This window comes from Epinephelus lanceolatus, chromosome 4 (assembly GCF_041903045.1).
Source record: "Epinephelus lanceolatus isolate andai-2023 chromosome 4, ASM4190304v1, whole genome shotgun sequence".
NCBI lineage: Eukaryota > Metazoa > Chordata > Actinopteri > Perciformes > Serranidae > Epinephelus > Epinephelus lanceolatus.
The window spans coordinates 48,427,130-48,452,107 of NC_135737.1; the positions used below are offsets into that span (position 1 = coordinate 48,427,130).

At 43.3% G+C, this 24,978-nt stretch overlaps 2 protein-coding genes across 2 annotated transcripts; one reads left to right on the plus strand and one right to left on the minus strand.

The window, feature by feature from the left end:
• Positions 1-1,031: 1,031 nt before the first annotated feature.
• Positions 1,032-3,075, plus strand: LOC117259747 (olfactory receptor 4S2-like). Its single transcript, XM_033631420.2, has one exon. The coding sequence runs from the start codon at positions 1,692-1,694 to the stop codon at positions 2,640-2,642; it is 951 nt and encodes a 316-aa protein (XP_033487311.1). The 5' UTR covers positions 1,032-1,691; the 3' UTR covers positions 2,643-3,075.
• Positions 3,076-9,629: 6,554 nt separating this feature from the next.
• On the minus strand, positions 9,630-24,916 carry pgm2l1 (phosphoglucomutase 2-like 1). Its single transcript, XM_033631417.2, has 14 exons — positions 24,463-24,916; positions 19,934-20,101; positions 19,723-19,829; positions 18,582-18,666; positions 18,418-18,501; positions 18,127-18,323; positions 15,510-15,699; positions 15,335-15,432; positions 15,050-15,230; positions 14,862-14,955; positions 13,974-14,103; positions 10,483-10,672; positions 10,212-10,345; positions 9,630-9,896 (listed from the first exon to the last, which is right to left on the minus strand). Exons 1-14 carry the CDS (start codon positions 24,583-24,585, stop codon positions 9,794-9,796), a joined length of 1,884 nt encoding a protein of 627 aa, XP_033487308.1. The 5' UTR covers positions 24,586-24,916; the 3' UTR covers positions 9,630-9,793.
• Between the last annotated feature and the right edge of the window lie 62 nt (positions 24,917-24,978).

Sequence of the window (24,978 nt, forward strand, 5' to 3'; positions counted from 1 at the left end):
GGTGCGTTCTCTCCATCTCCGTGACCTGGGCAGCCACTTGCTGAATGGCAGAATGATGGAACCGAAGTCCCTCTGTAGATAGAACGGTCGGCATTGAATCGCGAGGGCCTCCAGTTCAGGCGAACGTGTTCAGTGAATCACAGTAGTGTTGGTGCACCACCTGTTGTTCACCAAGAGTCGGGTATTCCTTCGTGAAGCCAGGTTTCAGTGAAGCACATCACCGAGCAGTCAGCAATGTCGCACCTCGAGCTGATGAGAAGGGACAGCTTGTCTGTCTTGTTAGCCAACGATCGGACATTAGACAGGATAATGCTGGGCAGAGGATCGCGATGTTTGCACCTCCGTAGGCGTACTAGAGCCCGGCTCTCCTGCCTCGCTTCCGGGGTAGTTGTTTGCGGCCGCCCTGGCCCAACAATCTCTCAACCGGCTTCAGAGTAATTAGAAAGTCACTTGAACAGCCTTGGTGGAGACTGCTGGACACTGTCCCGTATGTGCAATAGCTCATATTTTATCACACAGTCCACTCGATCAACACTTAGACAAACAATCAGTAGCCAAAGTAACCAGAGCAGCACCATGCTCTGCTGTTGGGAACCACTGTGTTCAATGTGCGTTTAATTTGAATTAATTTGAATTAACTTGAATTAACTTGAATTCATATGAACTTCAAAATGTTTTAAATGCAAAATAATGTAATTTTAAACATATAATTAATCCTGAGTTTAAAAATCAGACCTAGTTTTTAATATTTTTATTTTCTCCTATATTTATGTCTCACAACCAAATTCCTCACATGTAAAATCCTCCTCAGTGATAACAAACTGGACTGTGACTCATGACGAGGGGGCGTGGCCTCAGCCTGGTCGCCCTGTCCGTGTCCCTGTGCAGGTTTGAGGTGTATAAGAGCTGCTGATCTTCGTCTCTGTCCTCCAGCCGCTCGGCAGGATGTTGAGCGGCTCTGTGTGATGTCACCTGTCAGCTGCTGATGTGTCTCATGTCTCACTGTGTCTCTGTCCTGCTCATGATGTCACGTGTCTCTGTTTGTCCACAGTGAAGGACAGATGAAGGACAGGAGTCTTCCTCTGTCTCATCTGTGTCTCTGAGTCCATCTCATGTCTCCTCTCAACATTTAAACATTTGTGTCGCACTGTTTTCAGGTTTCACTGCTGACGAATGTGTTTCATGTGCTCATGGTTCATGTGTTCACACTGTGGTTTGACTATGATGTGATTCACTGCCGACGAATGTGTTTCATGTGCTCATGGTTCATGTGTTCACACTGTGGTTTGACTATGATGTGATTCACTGCCGATGAATGTGTTTCATGCGCTCATGGTTCATGTGTTCACTCTGTGGTTTGACTCTGATGTGACTGAGTGATATTTGACAGTTTGACTCAGGTCAGGTCCTGAACGTGTGTCACTGTGTCTCTGTTTAAACAGCTCAGTGTTTCATGTGCTCATATCTCAGTGTGTCACAGTGTTTCTTTGTCGCCTGGTTTCACTCACGAGATGTGTGTGGCTCAGATTGTTCTGTCGCTGTGCAGAGGTGAGGTGACACCTTTGGTTTGACGTGATGGTTCCTGTTGTGTGTGACGCTGTGACAGAGTGACAGTGTGACAGAGTGACAGTGTGACGGTGTGACAGTGTTTCAGGGTGTTAAGGTGTCACACGGTGACAGAGTGTCAGGTGATGATGATGATGCTGAATAACTCGGAGCTTGTGTTTGTGCTTCAGGGTCTCAACGACTCTGTGACAAACCGCCAGCTGTTCTTCGCCTTCGCTCTGATGTCATACCTCTTCACCATCTTCGTCAACCTGACGCTCATCGTCACCGTCTGCCTGGAGAAAACGCTCCATGACCCCATCTACATCTTCCTGTGCAACCTGTGTTTTAACAGCATCTGCGGAGCGTCCAGTTTCTACCCGAAGCTGCTGCACGACCTCCTGGCCGACGCCCAGGTCATCACGTACGCCGGCTGTCTGTTGCAGCTGTTTGGCGTTTACTGCTACGTCTTCTGTGAGTTCACCAGCCTGACCGTCATGGCGTACGACCGCTACCTGGCCATCTGTAAGCCGCTGCAGTACCGCACGCTGATGACGGCGCAGAGGGTGGCGCAGCTGCTGCTGCTCACCTGGTGCTTCACGCTGCTGGAGACGGCGATCGGCATCACGCTGACAGCCAGCCTGCCGATCTGCCGGCGCCACATCAAGAAGATCTTCTGCACCAACTGGGAGGTGGTGAAGCTGTCGTGCTCCGACACCACCGTCAACAACATCTACGGCTTCGTGCTCATGTTCTCGCACATCTCGCAGATCGCACTCATCCTCGTGTCCTACACACACCTGGTCCGAGCCTCGCTCAGGCTGCATTCCGACCGCAGGAAGTTCATACAGACGTGTCTGCCACACCTCGCCACGCTGCTCATTTTCACCGGCTCACTGGTGTTTGACACCATGTACGCTCGTTATGGCGGCAGCGGCGGCACGCTGCAGGCGCTGCAGAACCTGCTGGCCGCAGAGTTCCTGGTGGTCCCGCCCCTCATTAACCCCATCATCTACGGCATCAACCTGCATCAGATCCGCTCCAGGATCCTCCACAACTTCACTGCCAGACCCGACATCCAGAAACCACTTCCATAAAGAAACCTACAGCACGCTACGGAGGCAGATTGGTGTCAGAATTATCTGCAGAAACAACCCGAGTGTTAATGTGTAAAAACAACTCAAATACAGAAGTATGATTTTTAAACTAAAAAAAAAGAAATATAAAACAAATCTGTAAAAACACAAATTTAAATAAATTTGCAAATAAATGAAAAACTGGAACCTCTTTGTGAATCTCAAAGTTACATTTCCAGATTTGCATTTTACACACTTAGTCTTTTTTTTTGAAATTGCAGATCTGTTTTATACTTGACGTGAAATATTTTGGGGAGTTTACAATAATTTTTTATATTATTGGAAGTTGTTTTATATATTTACAGATTACACATGTACACACGGGTTGTTGATCCGTTTGCACAAATAACATTGACACAAATTTGTCTCCATATGTTAATTTAATAAAGACGATCATAAATGGATTTTTTTATTATTTATTTGTAAATTAATTAAATGTATTCACAGATAATTTGTTTATGTAAAATATTTTGGGGAGTTTGTAGTTCTCCTTTTTTTGTATTTTTGGGTTGTTGATCTGTTCACATAAATAATATTGACACAAATCTTTCTCCGTACAGCTCCTGTACCTCATCTGATGCAAAACTGCAAAACCAAAATTGATTCAAGTCAAAAAATAATAAATAAGTAAAGCAGTACATCCAGTAAAGTCACAGAAACACACCAATATACAAAATACATAATTAAAATTAATTTGATATTTTACATTTGACACTAATTTTAATATTGTTTTTAATGTAAAAATAAACCATGAATCACTTTCTGGTTTTCTTTTTTTATGTTTGAGTTTTATGTCATGAGTTTAAAGAACTCAAAGGAAAAATAAATAAATAAATAAATAATAAAAAAAAATATATATAATAAAAATAATCGCAGTAGTAAAAGAAAACTTATTATACCAATATTAATTTATTTATTTTGTCTCAGTCTTGAAAACTAGAAAAAAAGTGTGCTAAAAAATATTATATTTTATAAAGATATTATGTTTTTTTTTTAAAATAAATGTCTTAAACAGCTGTTATAAGAAATATTTTCACTCTCACTGAATGAGGTGATCAGAGGAAATAAAAACATCTCAGATTTAAAGAATAAAATTAAAATATTAAGAAAGAAAGAAAAGCAGTATTTTTCCAAAAGAAACGTCACAATAACTGAGAAACTGTGAAAAAAGTTGTAATAATTAAAAATGTATGACTTGTTGTATTTTAATTGTTGTTTTATTATTGTAAACTTTTTTTTTTAGAAAAGTAGCACTTGCAATATTTTGTATTAATATAAAATAGTCTTTAGAAATTATGACGATGAAATTATAACATCTTTTTAATCACACTATTATTCTTTAATTAGGACTTGTAATATTTTAAATTATATCGATATATATTGTTTTTAGAAAAGTAGCACTTCTAATATCTTATAAATAAAAAAATATCTTTAGAAATTATGACATGTAATTTTTTTATATATTAATATAATATATATATTATATAATATTTTTACATGATTTTTATATATTATCATTTTTAAGTATGACTTGTAATATTCTTAATTAATGCAATTTTTTAAAAAGAAAATTGTATAAGAAAATTATAACTTGTAATAGTTTATAAACAGCAGCGACTGCGCCTATGACAGGTCAAAGATGGCCGACCAGCTCTGGAATAAAGCGCACAGTGACATTCATGTACAACAGATTACTGTGATCCAGCACCGGTGAAGACGCAGCAGCAACAGCAACAGCAACGGGTGTTTTCAGCCTCGTTTCTGAAATCAAACTTCAGCTTTTACAGATCATGGAAACAAACGAAGTCACTGAGACAGAGACGCAGATATTTATAACACGTGACCACCATCATTAATCAGAGAGCCATATCTCCATCTGTAGGCCTCACAGTTTACGTTTCTGTACTTAACAACTACAGCTCCCAGGAGGCAGAGCTTTGACCACAGGCGTGTTACATTAGACTGACATTGTTTCCTTTTACCTGTTGGTCCAGTGATGCCTCGTGTTCACTCTGATGAAACTCAAGAGTAAAGTGAAACACTGCAGAGACGTAAGTGTGCCGACATCTTGAGTCCGTAGATTGTTTTTAATTATTATGACTTTGAAACATTTTAATGACTTTTTTCATAGTTTTTATTATATTTATTTTCTGAGGGGAAACAGTCACATCAGGTCGTTTCTTCAACAACAAATTTAATGAGAAATTTAACGTTTCTAAATTTGACCTCTGTCACACATCGTGGTCTCTGCAGTGAACAGCTGTGTGACAGACATGTCCTTATATGTCCAAGAGTCTTGATGCTGTAGTTTCATATGATGCCACACACTGCCACCCACTGGCCAGGTGCTGTCAGTGCAACACAAATCTCTGAAAACCAAGATGGCCGACAGAAAGCATGAGATGTGCAGCTCAGGAACATCCTGCCAATCTTTCTGGCAGGTAAATAAAATGTGGTAACATCTCAGGAGTCACACAGGTGTTAAGATAAGTATTGATTATATGAGTCACACAGGTGTTAAGATAAGTATTGATTATATGAGTCACACAGGTGTTAAGATAAGTGTTGATTATATGAGTCACACGGGTGTTAAGATAAGTATTGATTATATGAGTCACACAGGTGTTAAGATAAGTGTTGATTATATGAGTCACACGGGTGTTAAGATAAGTATTGATTATATGAGTCACACGGGTGTTAAGATAAGTATTGATTATATATGTCACACAGGTGTTAAGATAAGTATTGATTATATGAGTCACACGGGTGTTAAGATAAGTATTGATTATATGAGTCACACAGGTGTTAAGATAAGTGTTGATTATATGAGTCACACACAGGTGTTAAGATAAGTGTTGATTATATGAGTCACACACAGTTGTTAAGATAAGTGTTGATTATATGAGTCACACACAGGTGTTAAGATAAGTGTTGATTATATGTCACACGGGTGTTAAGATAAGTGTTGATTATATGTCACACGGGTGTTAAGATAAGTGTTAATTATATGAGTCACACAGGTGTTAAGATACTAAGTGTTGATTATATGAGTCACACACAGATGTTAAGATAAGTGTTGATTATATGAGTCACACAGGTGTTAAGATAAATATTGATTATATGAGTCACACACAGATGTTAAGATAAGTATTGATTATATGAGTCACACAGGTATTAAGATAAGTATTGATTATATGAGTCACACAGGTGTTAAGATAAGTGTTGATTATATGAGTCACACACAGATGTTAAGATAAGTATTGATTATATGAGTCACACAGGTATTAAGATAAGTATTGATTATATGAGTCACGCAGGTGTTAAGATAAGTGTTGATTATATGAGTCACACGGGTGTTAAGATAAGTATTGATTATATGAGTCACACGGGTGTTAAGATAAGTGTTGATTATATGAGTCACACACAGGTGTTAAGATAAGTGTTGATTATATGAGTCACACACGGGGGTTAAGATAAGTGTTGATTATATGAGTCACACGGGTGTTAAGATAAGTGTTGATTATATGAGTCACACAGGTGTTAAGATAAGTGTTGATTATATGAGTCACACAGGTGTTAAGTGTTGATTATATGAGTCACACGGGTGTTAAGATAAGTATTGATTATATGAGTCACACGGGTGTTAAGATAAGTGTTGATTATATGAGTCACACAGGTGTTAAGTGTTGATTATATGAGTCACACGGGTGTTAAGATAAGTATTGATTATATGAGTCACACGGGTGTTAAGGTAAGTATTGATTATATGAGTCACACAGGTGTTAAGATAAGTGTTGATTATATGAGTCACACACAGGTGTTAAGATAAGTGTTGATTATATGAGTCACACGGGTGTTAAGATAAGTGTTGATTATATGAGTCACACACAGGTGTTAAAATAAGTATTGGTTATATGAGTCACACGGGTGTTAAGATAAGTGTTGATTATATGAGTCACACAGGTGTTAAGATAAGTGTTGATTATATGAGTCACACAGGTGTTAAGATAAGTGTTGATTATATGAGTCACACACAGGTGTTAAAATAAGTGTTGATTATATTAGTCACACACAGGTGTTAAAATAAGTGTTGATTATATGAGTCACACGGGCGTAAAGATAAGTGTTGATTATATGAGTCACACACAGGTGTTAAGATAAGTGTTGATTATATGAGTCACACAGGTGTTAAGATAAGTGTTGATTATATGAGTCAGTGAGTTAGTGTGTGCACAAACACAAACAAACAAACACAGTTTACAGTTTTCTGGTGTTTTATTGGTGGATCATCAGAGAGCCACATCGACAGGAACACACACAGAGGTCTGACTCTGTCCTCTTTACAAACAACCACACTGAAAACAGAGTGCTTTAACACAACAACAACAACAACAACAACATAAATATGTTTCTGTATCTCTCAGTAGAAAAATAAGGAACATGGATCACAGAGTGCGGCGGGAAACTTTCAGCTAAACATTAGAAACCACAACAAGGTAAACAGCTGATTTTCTCTCCCCATCTCAGATACGGAAGTTCATTCATGACAAAACCACTGAGCAGGAACAACTGTAACAGTTGAAATCTGACGCTGAACAATAACTAACTAACTACTGTGTTATCATCTGATTTAATGAACTCATTGTTTGACAATGTCAAAGAGTCCAAAGTGACGTCTCGTTTTGTCCGAAAGATCAAAAAAAGCTTCATAAACTTCATTACTACATCATTCAATAAAATATTGTTTTTATTTACTTTCCTGTTTCATTTATTAATAAACGTTTACTATTAATTATTTTTTGCATTATTTTCCCATTTTACTTTATTTAAAATAACCATGTTTATTTCTGTATTTTTATATTATACATATTTATATTTTTTAATTATTATTATTATTTTTTTCATTATTTTATTTTTATGGAGATGAATTTGTGTCAATATCATTTGTGTGAACAGATCAATAATGTGTGTTTTGATGTGAAATGTTTAAATATAAAACACATTATATATTTACAAAAAGATTTGTGAACTCACAAAAATATTTTATAAATATATAATGAGTCTGCAAACACACAAGTTACACAAAAACCTGTGAGGACTATTATTAATTAATTTATAAATAAATGAAAAACAAATATTTGTGAATCCTAATTCTGCACTTGCAAATTTGCATTCTTTGACTTTGAGTCTTTTGAGTTTATGATTCTTTTTTAAATTCACAAATAGAAACAGGACTCACAAATATCTGTGACAGTTGTTAGGAAGATATTTTCAAATGCTTTTTATTTATTTGATGATTAATTTAAGGTACTCAGATTTTAATTTTTATTTGCCATTTTCTTTTTTGTTTTATAATTGCAGACACTCACACAAGTTGACAATATTTGAGACAAATTTATCCCCATACATTTTGGATAAACTTAGAATAATCTGTCTTATTTTCTCGATACATTTCTTGATGCATTTTATTATTTTATTTTTCGTAAATTTAATGTCATATTCACTTATTTATTAAATACTTTAATTTTAGGTCATTTTAAATAAAAAATATTTCTGCGTTATTTCCTTGATAAATTTCTTGATGCATTCTTTGAATTTATTATTTTATTTTTGGTACATTTTATGGAATATTCATTGATTTATTGAATCAATTATTTATTTTTGATTTTGGCAGCTTCTGTCCTCCATACAAACGCAGGTTTTCACATCTGAGACGTTGGAACCAAAGAACTGACGACGTAAAACGAACAACTGATTATCAAAATTGTCGACTAATTAAATAATTTAATATTTTAAACAAAGTCAAAGGTCACGGATTAATGTCAGGAGAAAATTCAACTACAACTCCCAGAGTTCACTGCTGTGAGACCTGTCCAATCAGAGAGCTTGATTTTGATTGTCCTAAAACCCACCGCTGACTTCACTTCCTGAACTTTCAGTTCAACGTAAACCTTTAACAAAGAACAAAATTTTAATTCACATTATTTTCTCTTCTTGTTCTTCGATATTTAAAGATTCATTTTTACATTGAAAAAAAAAAAATCAGAAAAACAAAATTCAAACTGCGAAACAAGAACCAAAAAACTTTATCTGGTCACATCCCAAAATATTCTCATTACACAAAATCTGAATATTTGATTACAAGAAGAAACATTTAAACAGTGAATGTAAATATAAATACAACATAATTTATTTTATTTCACATTCTTTGTAACAACGAGAGTTTCTTGATGAAACAAAATAAAGTGAACCACATTAAACATTTGGTTTTTTAGTAATAACGAGGAAATTTTCTTTTCAAAACAAAAAACTATATTTCCCTCACAGTGATTTGTTTTCTGCTCTCTGTGGTTTTGTCCTGAATGAAATTCCATATTTATTTCAAGTCTTTGTAGTTCATTTCTTTGAAAACAAATATTTGGTTTCTAATTATGATGAGGTAAATTATTTTGTTATAATGAAATATAGAACAATATGTATGTAATGGTGACAGCAACAGGCCGTCGTAAAGAACCCTGTTAATGACATACTTTGAATTTGCTGTTTTGTCATAAATAAACTTCCATATTCATTTCAAGTTTTTAAGGTTCAGATCTTTGAAAGCAAATATTTGATTCTTGGTAATAATGAGGAATTGATCTCATCATGAAAAAACAATAAAACATTTTAAATACTGACAGCAACAGGCCACTGTACAGAAACCTGATAGTTTTGAATTTGTTTTCTGCTCTGTGATTTTGTCATGAATGAACCTCCGTATTTATTTCAAGTGTTTACAGTTCAGGTCTGTGAAAACAAATATTTGGTTCAACACACTTCATCTGTGACTTTGTTTCTATGAAAATACTGTAATGTGTCCTCTGACCTGATGACCAATCAGAATCAACGGTTGGACTCCGTTACCCATCATGCTCTCTGCCGTATGGAGGACACAGAGTACCACAGTTCAGACCTGAAACTTATTTTTTAATGAATCAGTTCGTATTTTCGTCTAAACTGAACTTTGTTGACACCACAGAGAGAAGCAGCAGCCGCTCTGATTCGTCTACAGACACGACAGGATGTGACATCATCACCAACAGGAAAACAGCTGATGGGAGGGGGAGGCGGGGCTAGACGCAGCGGCGAATCAGGTTGTTCCTCTCGGGCTCCAGGAACTCGTCCAGCAGGGCGGCAGTGGTCTTCCTGAGCTCCTCCTCCAGACTGGACGCCTCGCTGCAACACAGAGACCACGCCCACGCCGCCATGATTTCATCAGGACGCTCAGGCAATCATTTTATCATCATGTCGTTAAGAATGATCTGAGAGCTGATTGGTTCTGATAAATGACTTCACATTTCATATTTAAATTTATTCATTATTAATATTCCATAGTCACAGAGGCTGAACAATAATAATAATATAAATAATATTTAATAATGCTAATACTGTAGCTAATGGATAATATACACAGAAGCAGGACTCTGGTTGGTCAGGTTCACAGTTGTACTTTAAGATGTGCAGTGTTACTGAGTACGACAGTCAGCTGACCTGTTCCCCGGGGCGGCGCAGTACTCCGTGTAGTATTTGATTTTGGGTTCGGTGCCGCTGGTTCTCAGCGTCGCCACGACGCCGTTCTGGAGTGTGAAGGTGATCATGTGACTGCTCCTCGTCACAGGAAGAACCTCCACAGGAAACACAGTTACATACATTACACATATTTTTTACTGCTGCGTTCGAGTACTTTTACTTCCTGACACAACGGGAATCAAACCGTCAGCAGGAAGGTGATTAACTGATCGATTAGGTGATGGTTTCTTACTGATCTGAGGTCGGGCCGGCTGCTGTCGTATCCCGTGGTGACGTCTCTGATGTGGACGATCGGGACGCCGCCGCACGTCTTTGGGTATGACGCTTCGCCGTCAAAGTTTCTGATGCGGCTGAAGATCTTCTGGATGGTGGGCGGGTCGTTACAGACCACGTACGACGTCTTAGACACGTGATGACCGTACCTGGAGACAGGAAGTCACAACAGAAGCAACTGTCAAAATAAGAGCAGAATAAACTCGTGCAAATGAAAACTGTTTCTGAGGACGTGACGGTCTGAAGGTGGCAACCCGAGGGTTAACGTCTTCTCTGAGAGGGACGCTCAGAGACACTTCAGCGGGTTAATGTTGTCTGACGAAGGACGGAGACGATCACACACCCGTCAAACCATCTGCAGCATTTCAACAACAGCACACTCAAAGTGCTGCCATTTTCTCCACCTTCATTACAACTGAACCAAACTGAGTTCAATCAGGACTCGTCAAACAACACTTAACGTTGTTGCCAACTTCCTGCTAAGCCCCGCCCTCAGCCGCCATGTTTTTTGAGTGATCTTGCTCAGCTATTGTTGGATGGTGTCCCACCTTCTGAGTTAAAATTAATTAAAGTCTATTTGTTCTACTGTTCTTCTCATTATGCAAATTATCATAACAATCCATCATGGCGGAGCTTTACGGTCTCAGAGGCTTCTGTAGCACACCGAGCTGCACGCGCTCCAAATTTCCAGTCAACCACCACGATGTGTCATATGATGCGTATTGAATGCCGCCCCTAACACACACACTGGACACGTCACGCTGCAGCTCATCAACAGACGACCACACAAAGTTACTGTTACTGACCGATCTGTACTTCCTCCTCCTCTGCGTCAGCTTCACATCATGTGGAGAGGAGCTGCTACAGGAGCAGAGAAGAGGAGCTGCTACAGGAGCAGAGAAGAGGAGCTGCTACAGGAACTAGTCTGTACCAGCAGAGGTTGAGTGGGGGAAATTCTGGGGGCGGCGAGGCTGGAAACAGGACAGCGGGGTGAAGTGCGACATGTCCAGGAGCGCTGACATGTGTGTCGCTGCTGCCAGTGTGTTTCGGCCTTTACAGTGTGAGGGGCGTGGCCTTTTGAAAATCTGATTTTTTCAATGTTAATTACAGCGCCAACATGTGGCTGATTGAGTCGTGTTTCTTGTGGAGTATTTGCACATCAATTCCAGTTCAAGTTTCATGTTTCATTCCAGCTCATGGACGTTTGAGTCAAAGCGTGAGACCACAGATAATAATGATGATGATAATAACAAACAAACTCAGAGGCCTGAAACTGTTCTCTGCTGCTGCACAGCGGTCTGTCGGGGAGGACATTTAGAGGAGAAAGGAGGAAGATAGAACTGTACAGATCATAACTGTTGGATATCCTGTGAGAGTGATCCACACACTCTGATCTCAACGCTTCAGAGACATCAGCATCTTTATTCTGACTCCGTCAGGACTCAAACTCACGACACGTAACAGGACAACCCTCCGTCTGACATCACACTTTGACCCCCTCAGTCAGCAGAGTCACAAATCAGGACAGAGTTTAATCTCCTGTCAGAGACTCAGAGAGTTATCAAAACAAATATTATTGATAATATTCATATTGCCCTCATCTGTGTTTTTGCAAAGCTTCAAGTTCCTCTGAGAGACTCAGAGGACGTCTGGCTGGTGACTCGGTGTTTGCTGCCCTCTGCTGGTGCAAAGCTCTGACTCGTCTGAACATGATGGTGAACAGACTGAATTTAAAAAATGAACTTCAGCTCAAAGATTATGGAAGAACTGAGTTTTTGTTTGTTTACATATATGTTAATGTCACATATAACCACAGAAATAATTTATAGATTTAATAATATTTCTACATGCACATTTTGTTACTTCTCATATGTGAGTTTGGACACTTCTTTCATATCATGATAAAATCTCAAATCTTTTCCAGGACGCCTATCACCTACAGTCACCTTTCTTTAAGGTGAAGACCTGTCTGGTATTATTCAGTGACGTCACACATGTTGCAGTACGACTAATGTGCGTCACAGTGTCAATGCTGAAACGATGTATCGAGCAGTCGACAAATATCAGAGCGACGTTATGTCGACGGCTGATTGAAATAACTTCACAGTTATGTTACATTACGTGGACGTTTATCCCTGAAGACTACTGTAACAATTAATTCAGTCTACACAACAGAATTCCAGAGTTTTGCAGAACTTTCAGTGATTTTTACTTATTCCATGACTTTTCCAGGTTTTTCATGACCGTGAGAACGCTGTCTGTCTTTATGGGTTTAAAACCAAATCTTTATTAAGGTTTGAATCAGAATCACTGAACTGAACAAGAATGATCTGTAAAAATGACCATGATTTATTGTCCAGATTATCAGCTGATCTGAACTGTAGATATGTTGATCAAACAAACAACAACTGCTTATACTCAGTTGTTGTCTTGACTTAAACACTTGTGTCAGTTTACATTTGGACCAGGGGCTGCTTGCACATAACACCTTAAGTTTTTTGCTTAAATATGACACTTAAGGCTTAATTTCTCCTTAGCTTAGGGACTTACACAGTTACACAGAATCTCTTAGAAGATTTCCTTGGTTAAAAAAAACTCATTTACTACGTTGAAAGAGAATTTACAGCAGTAAGTTTCCATGGAGACTGTTTGCTTGCTTGTGACGCCTGTTATCATTTCACAGAGTTGGCTGATAGTCAGTCGGAGGAAGAGATTAAACTTCTGGAGGAATACAATCATAGAAAGAACAAACTACAAAGTCGGTTTGGTCCCCAGACACGACTGTAGGAAGGAGCAACAAAAATGAGTTCAGTCAAATCTAAAGTGCAAAATCAGAAGTGTATCTGTTGGTTCTCGTGGTCGCAGAACTCTCTGCTCAGGTGGGTTAGTTTTTTTATTCATCACCATAAACTGGGTCATGCTGCAGTTAAGACAGAGTCCTTGTTTCGGTTTAGAGATGTGTGCGATAGGACGTCCACCCCTCGCTAGTCAGCACCAGAAATATTAGTCAGTTAAACCTATTAGTGTTTTATTCATGTTCAAGGTTGCTTAACTGTCATGCAGCCGCCCACCACTAGTGGGTGCTACAGAGCCGTCAGACAGCAGATTAAAGCTGCGTTAAGTCGACAGCTAAATAAAATTAGTCTGCTGTTATCCACAGAAGATTAGTGTAACACAGAAGTGTGAATGAATTATTTAATATGTGCAGAAAAATAAGGAGAAAATGTCGCTGTTATTTCATTTAATGTTTCATGAAAGTCAAAAGTAACAACACTGTAATGAGATGAGAACTTTGACTGACTTTAAAACACGTGTTCCTAAATGAATAATTCCAGACGCCTCCTTTCATTCTTCTGTTTTGGTGTTTTTTATCACTGTGAGGACTTTTATTTTTGAGAGCTCTGACCATGTCATCGGTTCGTCCTGCAGGAAACGCAGCAGCTTACGTACGTCTGGTAGATGTTGTGCAGCTGTTGGTTCAGACTCAGGTTCTTGTTGTGGAGGTAAGCAGCCATTTCAGCCACGACCACTGCCGAGCTCACGCCGTCTTTCTCAGGAACCATACTGCCGCACAGGAAACCTGCCGACACCAGACAACAACAGTTTCTGTCAGAGTCCGACAACGAGTTCAACACCAGGACTTTATTCACAAACACAAATGTCTCACTGGGATCATCTGTGAATATTTAAATACTATTAACCTTTATTATTATCATTATTATTTTAACCATTTCTAATTTCTTGTGTATGTTATTCTCATTGTTTACCGTAACAGTCTGATCACCATACGAAGATTTAGACTAAACTATAAAACCCTCTCACGTCAAGACAGTAACAGTTTTTAGTCGCAGACATTCATCGTTGAGCACGAGTGGACGTTTTTGCCAAATTTAAGGAAGTTCTTTCAAGGCCTTTTTGAGATATTGTGTTGGTGAGAGAGAGATGGACACAAGGTCACAGTGACCTTTGACCACCTAATTCTAATCAGTTCATTGATGAGTCCGGGTGGACATTTGCACAGACCTTTCCGAAATTCCGTCGTGGTGTTCTGGAGATATCTCACCCACAAGAATGGGACAGACGGACGTACAGGCAGACAACACGAAAACAAAATGCCTCCAACCACAGCTGTCGCCGGTGCAGAGGCATAAAACTCCTTTAAAAACTGTGAACTTTTAGTCACAGACTTTGTTGAGTCCATGTGGGCGTTTGTGCCAAATTTGCAGAAATTCCCTCATGGCGTTCCTGAGATATCCCGTTCATGAGAATGGGACGTACAGGCAGACAGATGGACAACCCAGAAATATTTGGCCTCCAGTAAAAATTAAACTTAGTTACCAATCGACTCCTCGAAGGCGAATATGACGCTGTTTCCTGTTTTGGTGAGTTCGTGTATTCTGTTCCCGATCCACTTAAACCCAGGAAGAGTTTCCTGTTGACCACAGACAAACAGGAGACCTTCATCATCATCATCATCATCATCACTTTAACAGATATGACATCACACACACAAGTCGTAATCTGACCTCGAAGTGAAACCCCTCGATGCGAGCGAAGGCCTGCAGGATCTTGGAGGACACTGTGGTGGCCATCATGTAAACCTTCTGGGTGTCTGCAGGATCCGGATGAGCCTCCTTCCAGTTAAAGAACATCCACCAACCCAGCAGAGCTGCCAGCTCGTTACCTGTGAACACCTTCCAACCACACCTGAGAGACAGGCAGACTCAGGTAAACTACACCTGTGCTCAACTTAGAGCATCAACACTGACAGATTTGGCACTGAAGTGCCTCTAAGTAAACATCACAATTACCTGTCAGACTTCTCTGCAACAGCCAATCGGTCAGCATCAGGATCCGTCGCCAGGACGATGCGAGCATTTTCCCGCTCTGCCAGACGAAGGGAAAGCTCCTGCAGATAAATAGTAACTGGTTGTTAAAACAGGTGTAAAAAAACATGGAATTTAAGATCTGGGATCTGTGTCCTACCAGGACAGACTCTCCCTCCTCGGGGTTGGGGCAGCGGACAGACGAGAAGTTGGGGTCGGGGTCTTTCTGCTCAGGGACAGGGATCGGCAGAGGGAGACTGAAAGCATGGAAGGCCTGCTGGACGAAGAAATGTCCGACACCGTGGAATGACGAGTGGACAAACTTCAATGGGCAGCTTCTGTTCAGATCCCTGAGAGACATGAGAGACACACGAGACACCCGAGATTACCGGTCTTACCTAAAGAGGCAGAGAAGCTACAGAGGTCTGAGGACTAGTTACAGAGGTCTGAGGACTAGTTACAGAGGTCTGGAGACTAGCTACAGAGGTCTGGAGACTAGCTACAGAGGTCTGTGGACTAGTTACAGAGGTGTGAAGACTAGTTACAGAGGTCTGGGGACTAGTTACAGAGGTCTGAGGACTAGCTACATAGGTCTGGAGACTAGCTACAGAGGTCTGGGGACTAGTTACAGAGGTCTGAGAACTAGTTACAGAGGTCTGAGGACTAGCTACAGAGGTCTGGGGACTAGCTACAGAGGTGTGAAGACTAGTTACAGAGGTCTGGGGACTAGTTACAGAGGTCTGAGGACTAGTTACAGAGGTGTGAAGACTAGTTACAGAGGTCTGAGGACTAGTTAGAGAGGTCTGAAGACTAGCTACAGAGGTCTGGGGACTAGCTACAGAGGTCTGAGGACTAGTTACAGAGGTCTGAGAACTAGTTACAGAGGTCTGAGGACTAGTTAGAGAGGTCTGAAGACTAGCTACAGAGGTCTGGGGACTAGCTACAGAGGTCTGAAGACTAGTTACAGAGGTCTGAGGACTAGTTACAGAGGTCTGAAGACTAGCTACAGAGGTCTGGGGACTATCTACAGAGGTCTGGGGACTAGTTACAGAGGTCTGAAGACTAGCTACAGAGGTCTGAAGACTAGTTACAGAGGTCTGAGTACTAGTTACAGAGGTCTGAGGACTAGCTACAGAGGTCTGAAGACTAGTTACAGAGGTTTGAGGACTAGCTACAGAGGTCTGGGGACTAGCTACAGAGGTCTGAAGACTAGTTACAGAGGTTTGAGGACTAGCTACAGAGGTCTGAAGACTAGTTACAGAGGTCTGACGACTAGCTACAGAGGTCTGAAGACTAGTTACAGAGGTCTGAGGACTAGCTACAGAGGTCTGGGGACTAGTTACAGAGGTTTGAGGACTAGCTACAGAGGTCTGGGGACTAGTTACAGAGGTCTGAGGACTAGTTACAGAGGTCTGGGGACTAGCTACAGAGGTGTGAAGACTAGTTACAGAGGTCTGGGGACTAGTTACAGAGGTCTGAGGACTAGTTACAGAGGTCTGAAGACTAGTTACAGAGGTTTGAGGACTAGCTACAGATGTCTGAGGACTAGCTACAGAGGTCTGAAGACTAGTTACAGAGGTCTGGGGACTAGTTACAGAGGTCTGAAGACTAGTTACAGAGGTTTGAGGACTAGCTACAGAGGTCTGGGGACTAGTTACAGAGGTCTGAAAACTAGTTACAGAGGTTTGATGACTAGCTACAGAGGTCTGGGGACTAGTTACAGAGGTCTGAAGACTAGTTACAGAGGTTTGAGGACTAGCTACAGAGGTCTGAAGACTAGTTACAGAGGTCTGGGGACTAGTGACAGAGGTCTGAAGACTAGTTACAGAGGTCTGAGGACTAGTTACAGAGGTCTGGGGACTAGTTAGAGAGGTCTGAAGACTAGTTACAGAGGTTTGAGGACTAGCTACAGAGGTCTGGGGACTAGCTACTGAGGTCTGAAGACTAGTTACAGAGGTCTGAGGACTAGTTACAGAGGTCTGAGGACTAGTTACAGAGGTCTGGGGACTAGTTAGAGAGGTCTGAAGACTAGTTACAGAGGTCTGAGGACTAGTTACAGAGGTCTGGGGACTAGTTAGAGAGGTCTGAAGACTAGTTAGAGAGGTCTGAGGACTAGCTACAGAGGTCTGGGGACTAGTTACAGAGGTCTGAAGACTAGTTACAGAGGTCTGAGGACTAGCTACAGAGGTCTGGGGACTAGCTACAGAGGTCTGAAGACTAGTTACAGAGGTTTGAGGACTAGCTACAGAGGTCTGGGGACTAGCTACTGAGGTCTGAAGACTAGTTACAGAGGTCTGAGGACTAGTTACAGAGGTCTGAAGACTAGTTACAGAGGTCTGGGGACTAGTTAGAGAGGTCTGAAGACTAGTTACAGAGGTCTGAGGACTAGTTACAGAGGTCTGGGGACTAGTTAGAGAGGTCTGAAGACTAGTTACAGAGGTCTGAGGACTAGCTACAGAGGTCTGGGGACTAGTTACAGAGGTCTGAAGACTAGTTACAGAGGTCTGAGTACTAGTTACAGAGGTCTGGGGACTAGCTACAGAGGTCTGAAGACTAGTTACAGAGGTTTGAGGACTGGCTGCAGAGGTCTGGGGACTAGTTACAGAAGTCTGGGGACTAGCTACAGAGGTCTGGGGACTAGTTACAGAGGTCTGAGGACTAGTTACAGAGGTCTGGGGACTAGTTACAGAGGTCTGAGGACTAGTTACAGAGGTCTGGGGAGTAGCTACAGAGGTCTGGGGACTAGCGACAGAGATCCGGCTTTGTCCTCGTCCTACCTGTGGAAGCAGAGGGAGGAGAGCTCCTCCATGTAGCAGTTGTTGATCTGAGTCAGGGGGTCTGTTCTCAGGGAGCTGCTCTCCACCAGCTCCTCGTCCCAGCAGGAGGCGCTCCAGGGCTCCAGCTGCTCCTCGATATTCTGCAGGATCTGTTTGTCGTGAGGCGAGGAGATCTGAGCGCCGTTACACCAGTACACCTGCAGAGGGCGACACAGACAGACCTCAGGTCTCTGTTGGACCACCTGGAGCAGCAGTCACGTTTCCTGTCCAGCGTCTAATGTCACCTCTGACCTTGTACCCGTTGTCTTCTTTAGGATTGTGCGAGGCGGTTATCATCACTCCGGCTGCGGCATCGAGCTTCTTCACAGCGTACGGCTGGAAACAAACATACCTTTAATAACCCAACCACCACACACAGACAGCTGACAGGAAGTGATGCGTCAGTGTTTCCTCACCACATACGGCGTTGGGACGAATGTGGAGAAAAGATGAACGGGAACGTCTCTGCTGAGCATCACAGCGGCAGTCAACTTTGCCAACCTGAAACACACAAACATAAATGATAATAACACATCTGAGCTGAATACTGCGGTTGGTTTTAGGCCAGTCCAGTCTGGTGTACGAACTTAAACTGGTTTTATCTGTAAAAGTTGAATCACAGTGACGACGATTTTGTTTCTTTTTCAGAGCCATTTTAATGCCAGCGTTTGCCACCCCATGTGCAAATGTCCCACCAAAACAAGTTCATCCTCGACTCTATTTTGAAAGAGCATGTCGCAACATCCTGCATCCCAGCCCCATGTCTGTGGGAACATGGATGCAAGGTCACAGTGACCTTGACCTTTGACCACTGACCTCTAAAATCTTATCAGTTCATTGTTAAGTCTGATTGGACATTTGTGTCAAATTGGAAGAAATTCCCTCGTACCAGCCCGACCGAACAGTCCTTGAAACGGGACCGTCTGGTCTGCGGAGAATTACCTGGTTGCATCACCAGCTGACCCCGACCCGTTGGCGTTCCTGTTACCTAGCAACAAGCTGTGCTTGACGAAACAGGGAGTAAGCTCCTAGGGTAGTTAGCCCTAAATCATGGACCCACAGATTTATATTTTATTTAATACTTGAGGAGATGATTCAGCGCCATCTGATATATTTTCAGGTAAACTTATTAAATTCTAAGCTGTGTGCTTTTAGCTAACGTTATGTTAACAACAGTTAACCGTTAGCTAGTTAACAACTGTTAATTTCAAAGGAACCTTTGAAATGGGACGGCCTTGGTAGCACCGATGAATTGAGACATAGCTAGTGCGTTCATGAGAACAGGACGGACGGATGGATGACCTGAAACTAAAATGTCTCCGCCTGTGGCTGTTATCCACGCGAAAATCCACCTGCACTGTGTTCATGGACCCACGGAAACCTCTGAATTTACAGAGACACGCAGACAGAAAAATGTTCTCCCTCTTTGGATTCTCTGTTCACTGTGGAGGTGTGAGTGCAAACTTTTCTTAATGACTTCAACGTTAGACTCGGCGAGTACCTGATGTACAGATGGACATGTTGTGGGTAAATAAAGTCCCGCTGTTTAGTGTTCACCTGTGGCTGCTGCAGCCGCTGTCCTCCTGTCCTCTGGTGTCGAAGCCAACAACCACTCCTCTGCTGCTGAAGTCTGCAAAGTATCTGCACAGGTACGAGTACAGACCCTGCAGACACACACAGACACACAGCTTCATCATCACCGCTCATATTAACCACAGGACACTGAGTAACATGTCCAGCTGGACCGGTTTGAAGCAGCTGCTCTGACCTGTGTGGACTGGATGACAGTGAGGTCGTTGATCCGGTTAAATCCGGCTCCCATTGGTGCTCTCAGTCCGGCTGTGCCGAAGCTCATCCTGCTGCACAGCCTCTTCCTCAGATCCTCCAAACGACCCGCCGCCACTAGAGACTCCACCTGAGCCCGAGTTCGCCGGTTCTGCACCACAGAGGAAGAACTCAGGTCACCACGAACACACACACATTAAACCGCCGCTGACAACAGTCCCTGACAAAGTCACTATGTCCAGTTAGTCTGATAAAAACTTGGAGAGCTGACAGACAGACAGGAAGTCAGATAGGAAATCAGACAGGAAGACAAACAGGAAGTCAGACAGGAAGACAAACAGGAAGTCAGACAGGAAGTCAGGCAGGAAAACAAACAGGAAGACAAACAGGAAGTCAGGCAGGAAGTCAGATTCTGTCTTGTGCTGAAACAGGCATCGTAACACAAACATATCTTTGTGTCTGCATACTGTCGACACAAAGCTGTGACGTTATCTGGCCTCGCTACGGCCGCCATCAAATATGTGCCAACGCCGGGGGTCTGGTGTCTTGATGCATTTTCAGTTTAACACACTAAATATAAATAGATCTGGTTGTGGTTTAAAACATGTTTGTGAAAATCCTAAAACACGTCTGATGTTACATGAAATCTGCTCCTGGTGTTACTAATTTAAAATCCAGAGCTGCGCTGAGTGGCGGCTGAAACATCTCTAGTATCACATGATCGCCACACGCAGCTAGTTGGCGGCAGGAATGTTTAATGAGCGACAGAAGTTTATTGGTTTGTCCCTGGGAGGTGTGTGTGATCATGTGTGTCTTTGGGAGGCAAATATAAATCATGGCGGAGGAGAGAGGTGGAGCCTGAGGACATGATGGGTGTCAGCTCTGCACCAACATGTTGTCTGTCTGTCTCTCTGTCTGTCTCTCTGTCTCTCCCTGTCTGTCTCTCAGTGGGTCTTTTCCTGGCTGATGACATTTACAGTGGAGGTCAGAAACATTCATGACCTTTAAAAACTACACAGCAGAGTGTGTGTGTGTGTGTGTGTGTGTGTGTGTGTGTGTTTAACTATCCCACAGTATATGAAGGAGCAGTAAAATGATACACACACATTCTTGCAGCAGAGTCTCCTTCTCACGTCCAGCACTTTACTGAGAACATTTGATTAACATTAATAGAACCTTTAACAAACCTCCCACGGCTCTCCTCCACACTCTGATTAGTACTGATGAGTGTTTAGCGTTTGGACACTGAGCTCAAGTCAGGTGAAACACACGTGACACAGATACAGAAAGTAAATCTAAAGTGGCCGTCTCAGTTTATCAGCATCCTCTGGTTAGATCTGTAGTTTGAGCAGCAGCCCTAGAGCCAGCCCTAGAGCCAGCCCTAGGGCCAGCCATAGAGCCAGCCCTACAGCCAGCCATAGAGCCAGCCCTACAACCAGCCATAGAGCCAGCCCTAGAGCCAGCCCTAGAGCCCGCCCTACAGCCAGCCCTAGAGCCAGCCCTACAGCCAGCCCTAGAGCCAGCCATAGAGCCAGCCCTACAGCCAGCCATAGAGCCAGCCCTACAGCCAGCTATAGAGCCAGCCTTAGAGCCCGCCCTACAGCCAGCCCTAGAGCCAGCCCTACAGCCAGCCCTAGAGCCAGCCCTACAGCCAGCCATAGAGCCAGCCCTACAGCCAGCTATAGAGCCAGCCCTACAGCCAGCCCCACAGCCAGCCATAGAGCCAACCCTACAGCCACCCATAGAGCCAGCCCTACAGCCAGCCATAGAGCCAGCCATAGAGCCAGCCCTACAGCCAGCCATAGAGCCAGCCCTACAGCCAGCCATAGAGCCAGCTATAGAGCCAGCCCTACAGCCAGCCATAGAGCCAGCCTTACAACCAGCCATAGAGCCAGCCCTACAGCCAGCCATAGAGCCCGCCCTACAGCCAGCCATAGAGCCAGCCCTAGAGCCAGCCATAGAGCCAGCCCTACAGCCAGCTATAGAGCCAGCCATAGAGCCAGCCATAGAGCCAGCTATAGAGCCAGCCCTACAGCCAGCCCTACAGCCCTACAGCCAGCCATAGAGCCAGCCCTACAGCCAGCCATAGAGCCAGCCCTACAGCCAGCCATAGAGCCAGCTATAGAGCCAGCCCTACAGCCAGCCCTACAGCCCTACAGCCAGCCATAGAGCCAGCCCTACAGCCAGCCATAGAGCCAGCCCTACAGCCAGCCCTACAGCCAGCCATAGAGCCCACCCTACAGCCAGCCATAGAGCCAGCCCTACAGCCAGCCATAGAGCCAGCCCTACAGCCAGCCATAGAGCCCACCCTACAGCCAGCCATAGAGCCAGCCCTACAGCCAGCCATAGAGCCAGCCCTACAGCCAGCCCTACAGCCAGCCCTACAGCCAGCCATAGAGCCAGCCCTACAGCCAGCCCTACAGCCAGCCATAGAGCCAGCCCTACAGCCAGCCCTACAGCCAGCCATAGAGCCAGCCCTACAGCCAGCCATAGAGCCAGCTATAGAGCCAGCCATAGAGCCAGCCCTACAGCCAGCCATAGAGCCAGCCCTACAGCCAGCCATAGAGCCAGCCCTACAGCCAGCCATAGAGCCCACCCTACAGCCAGCCATAGAGCCAGCCCTACAGCCAGCCATAGAGCCAGCCCTACAGCCAGCCATAGAGCCCACCCTACAGCCAGCCATAGAGCCAGCCCTACAGCCAGCCATAGAGCCAGCCCTACAGCCAGCCCTACAGCCAGCCCTACAGCCAGCCATAGAGCCAGCCCTACAGCCAGCCCTACAGCCAGCCATAGAGCCAGCCCTACAGCCAGCCATAGAGCCAGCCCTACAGCCAGCCATAGAGTCAGCCCTACAGCCAGCCATAGAGCCCGCCCTACAGCCAGCCATAGAGCCCGCCCTACAGCCAGCCATAGAGAGGGGCGGGTCTCTCTCTCAATCCATTTCTATACACTTTGTGTCATGGTGGATACAAGAATGTGTAGTTAGAGCAACAGCCAGCCCCTCCGGCCAATCAAAGAGCCAGCCCCTGAGCCAGCCCTAGAAAGGGGCGGGTCTCTTTCTCAAACCGCGTTTATACTCTTTGTGACCATGATAGAAGGCATACAATCATGCAAAGTACTAAACCCACATGACGCAGATACAGGAAATAAATCTGAAGTGGGCCGTCTCAGTTTATCAACATCCTTACAGCACCCAGATCTCTGCTCCCCTCTCAGCTTTGGCATTTCTATATGCCTTCCACCATGACACAGATAGAATAGAAGCGGATTGAGGGCTGGCTCTATGGCTGGCTCTTTGATTGGCTTCAGGGCTGGCTGGAGGGCTGTTGCTCAAACTACAGATTGTACCAGAGGATGTTGATAAACTGAAACTTCTGAATGTAAAGTTACAGTCAGCTGATTCTTTATACTTTCCACTGACTGTAACTTTACATTCAGAAGTTTCATTTCATTGGACGATATTTGTGCTCGGTTTTCTCTGAGTGTAACTGTTAAGGCTGTTTTTTTTTTTTTGTTGAGTTCATGACACTTGAAAGTTTCATCTTGTAAAGGTTTGGTAAGGAAATTGTTTCTTCGCTTTGTTTATTTGTTTATTTTTCCCAAGGTGGCATTACAGTATTAAAAAATAACATTTACTTTCATTACCAGTCCGTTAGACTGGTGTAAAGGCCTGTAAACTGGTTTGTAATATGTTCCCATATTTATCTTCATATGTGAGTTTGAACATGTGAAGCGTATGGACTCAGTGTGACTCAGTGTGGGAGGTGAAGATCACCCTGTTGGTTCAAACTGGCGTTCAGACAAAACTAAATTATCTGTAATATGAATGGAGGCTGGTTGACATCAGTATAACTCATCATTAGAGCAGAGCTGCTGCTGACTGCTCAGGCCTGTAAAACAGCTGAGTCATGCTGCCGTTTAATCGTGTGATAACCCACAAAACTAATCTCCATCACGACCCAGACCGCCGGCCTGCAGGTCCGCACTGCGGCCATCACGTGCCGCTCTGCCCATACCCAGAGCTTCCATCCAAAATCTGTCAATTTAACATTTTATTTCATAATGACAACAGAATTTAAAACATTAAGCATGTTTTGACGGATCGTCTTAACTGGGTGGGTCTAGTGAAAAATTCGGCATATCAAGTTTCAACTTTAAAGCTCCTGTTTTAAATAAATTTAGATTTTATAGCTGCTGCGCCAGCGATTCCTACACGCCCCCAACGCAGCGGAACTCAGCTAACAAAGTTACTATTAAATTAAAATTAAGTACAACTTTACTAAACTATTAGTGTGCCGATTTTACCAGACCATCATAATCATCTATGAAGTGCAGTATGATCATGAGTAGTTTATCCACTCTTTGCGAATATGCAACGTCTTTCTTAAAATGCTGATTTTTAGGGGAGGTCTGGTGTGACGGTCCCCCCGCACAGCCGGACACGTTCAGCCGCACAGACCCGAGCTCCCAGCGGCTTGAACATCACGCTCTGACGGGCGGACAGACTCTCACCTTGTCCCAGGTCAACCACTGGTGCACCGCCTTGTCCAGCTGCGGGTCGCCGGTGCTCTGGCACCTGGAGTTGGCGTTCAGGTCCCCGTTCACGCCGTTGTTGTCCCCCATGCTGACAGACATACAGAGCCAGGCGAGCTAACAGTGCAGCAGAGCCATCTGACCACCGGCTGCTCTGTGAAGTGATGCCGTGTTTAGCTCCAAGCTGTCGGCTGCCCCCACCGGCCCCTGAACCTGGCACACATCTCCTCTCAGGAGCTCGTCTCTCCCACTCTGAGTGTGGGCCTTTAACTTCTCACACCGAGGCTAACTTTAGCTACACGCTAAAGTTACAGCACCGGTACCGGCCAACCAACGACACCTCAACCGAGATTATAACCCGGTAAATAATCTTTGGTAAAGTTCGACATTACAGAAATATGAAGTTCATCAACACCGTCAATACCGGAGAGTGCAACACTGACGATTTCCGGTCTCGTAGTAAAATAAAAGCATGTTTTTGTTTTTGTTTAATGA

Excerpts from the sequence above, each read along its gene's own strand:
- LOC117259747 (XM_033631420.2), top strand. The coding sequence starts at position 1,692 with ATGATGATGATGCTGAATAACTCGGAGCTTGTGTTTGTGCTTCAGGGT.
- pgm2l1 (XM_033631417.2), bottom strand. The coding sequence starts at position 24,585 with ATGTCTGTCAGCATGGGGGACAACAACGGCGTGAACGGGGACCTGAAC. Across the intron at positions 18,324-18,417 it reads AAGAAGACAACGGGTACAAG|GTGTACTGGTGTAACGGCGC; the intron begins GTCAGAGGTGAC and ends CGCCCTCTGCAG. Across the intron at positions 9,897-10,211 it reads TGCGCCGCCCCGGGGAACAG|CGAGGCGTCCAGTCTGGAGG; the intron begins GTCAGCTGACTG and ends TCTGTGTTGCAG.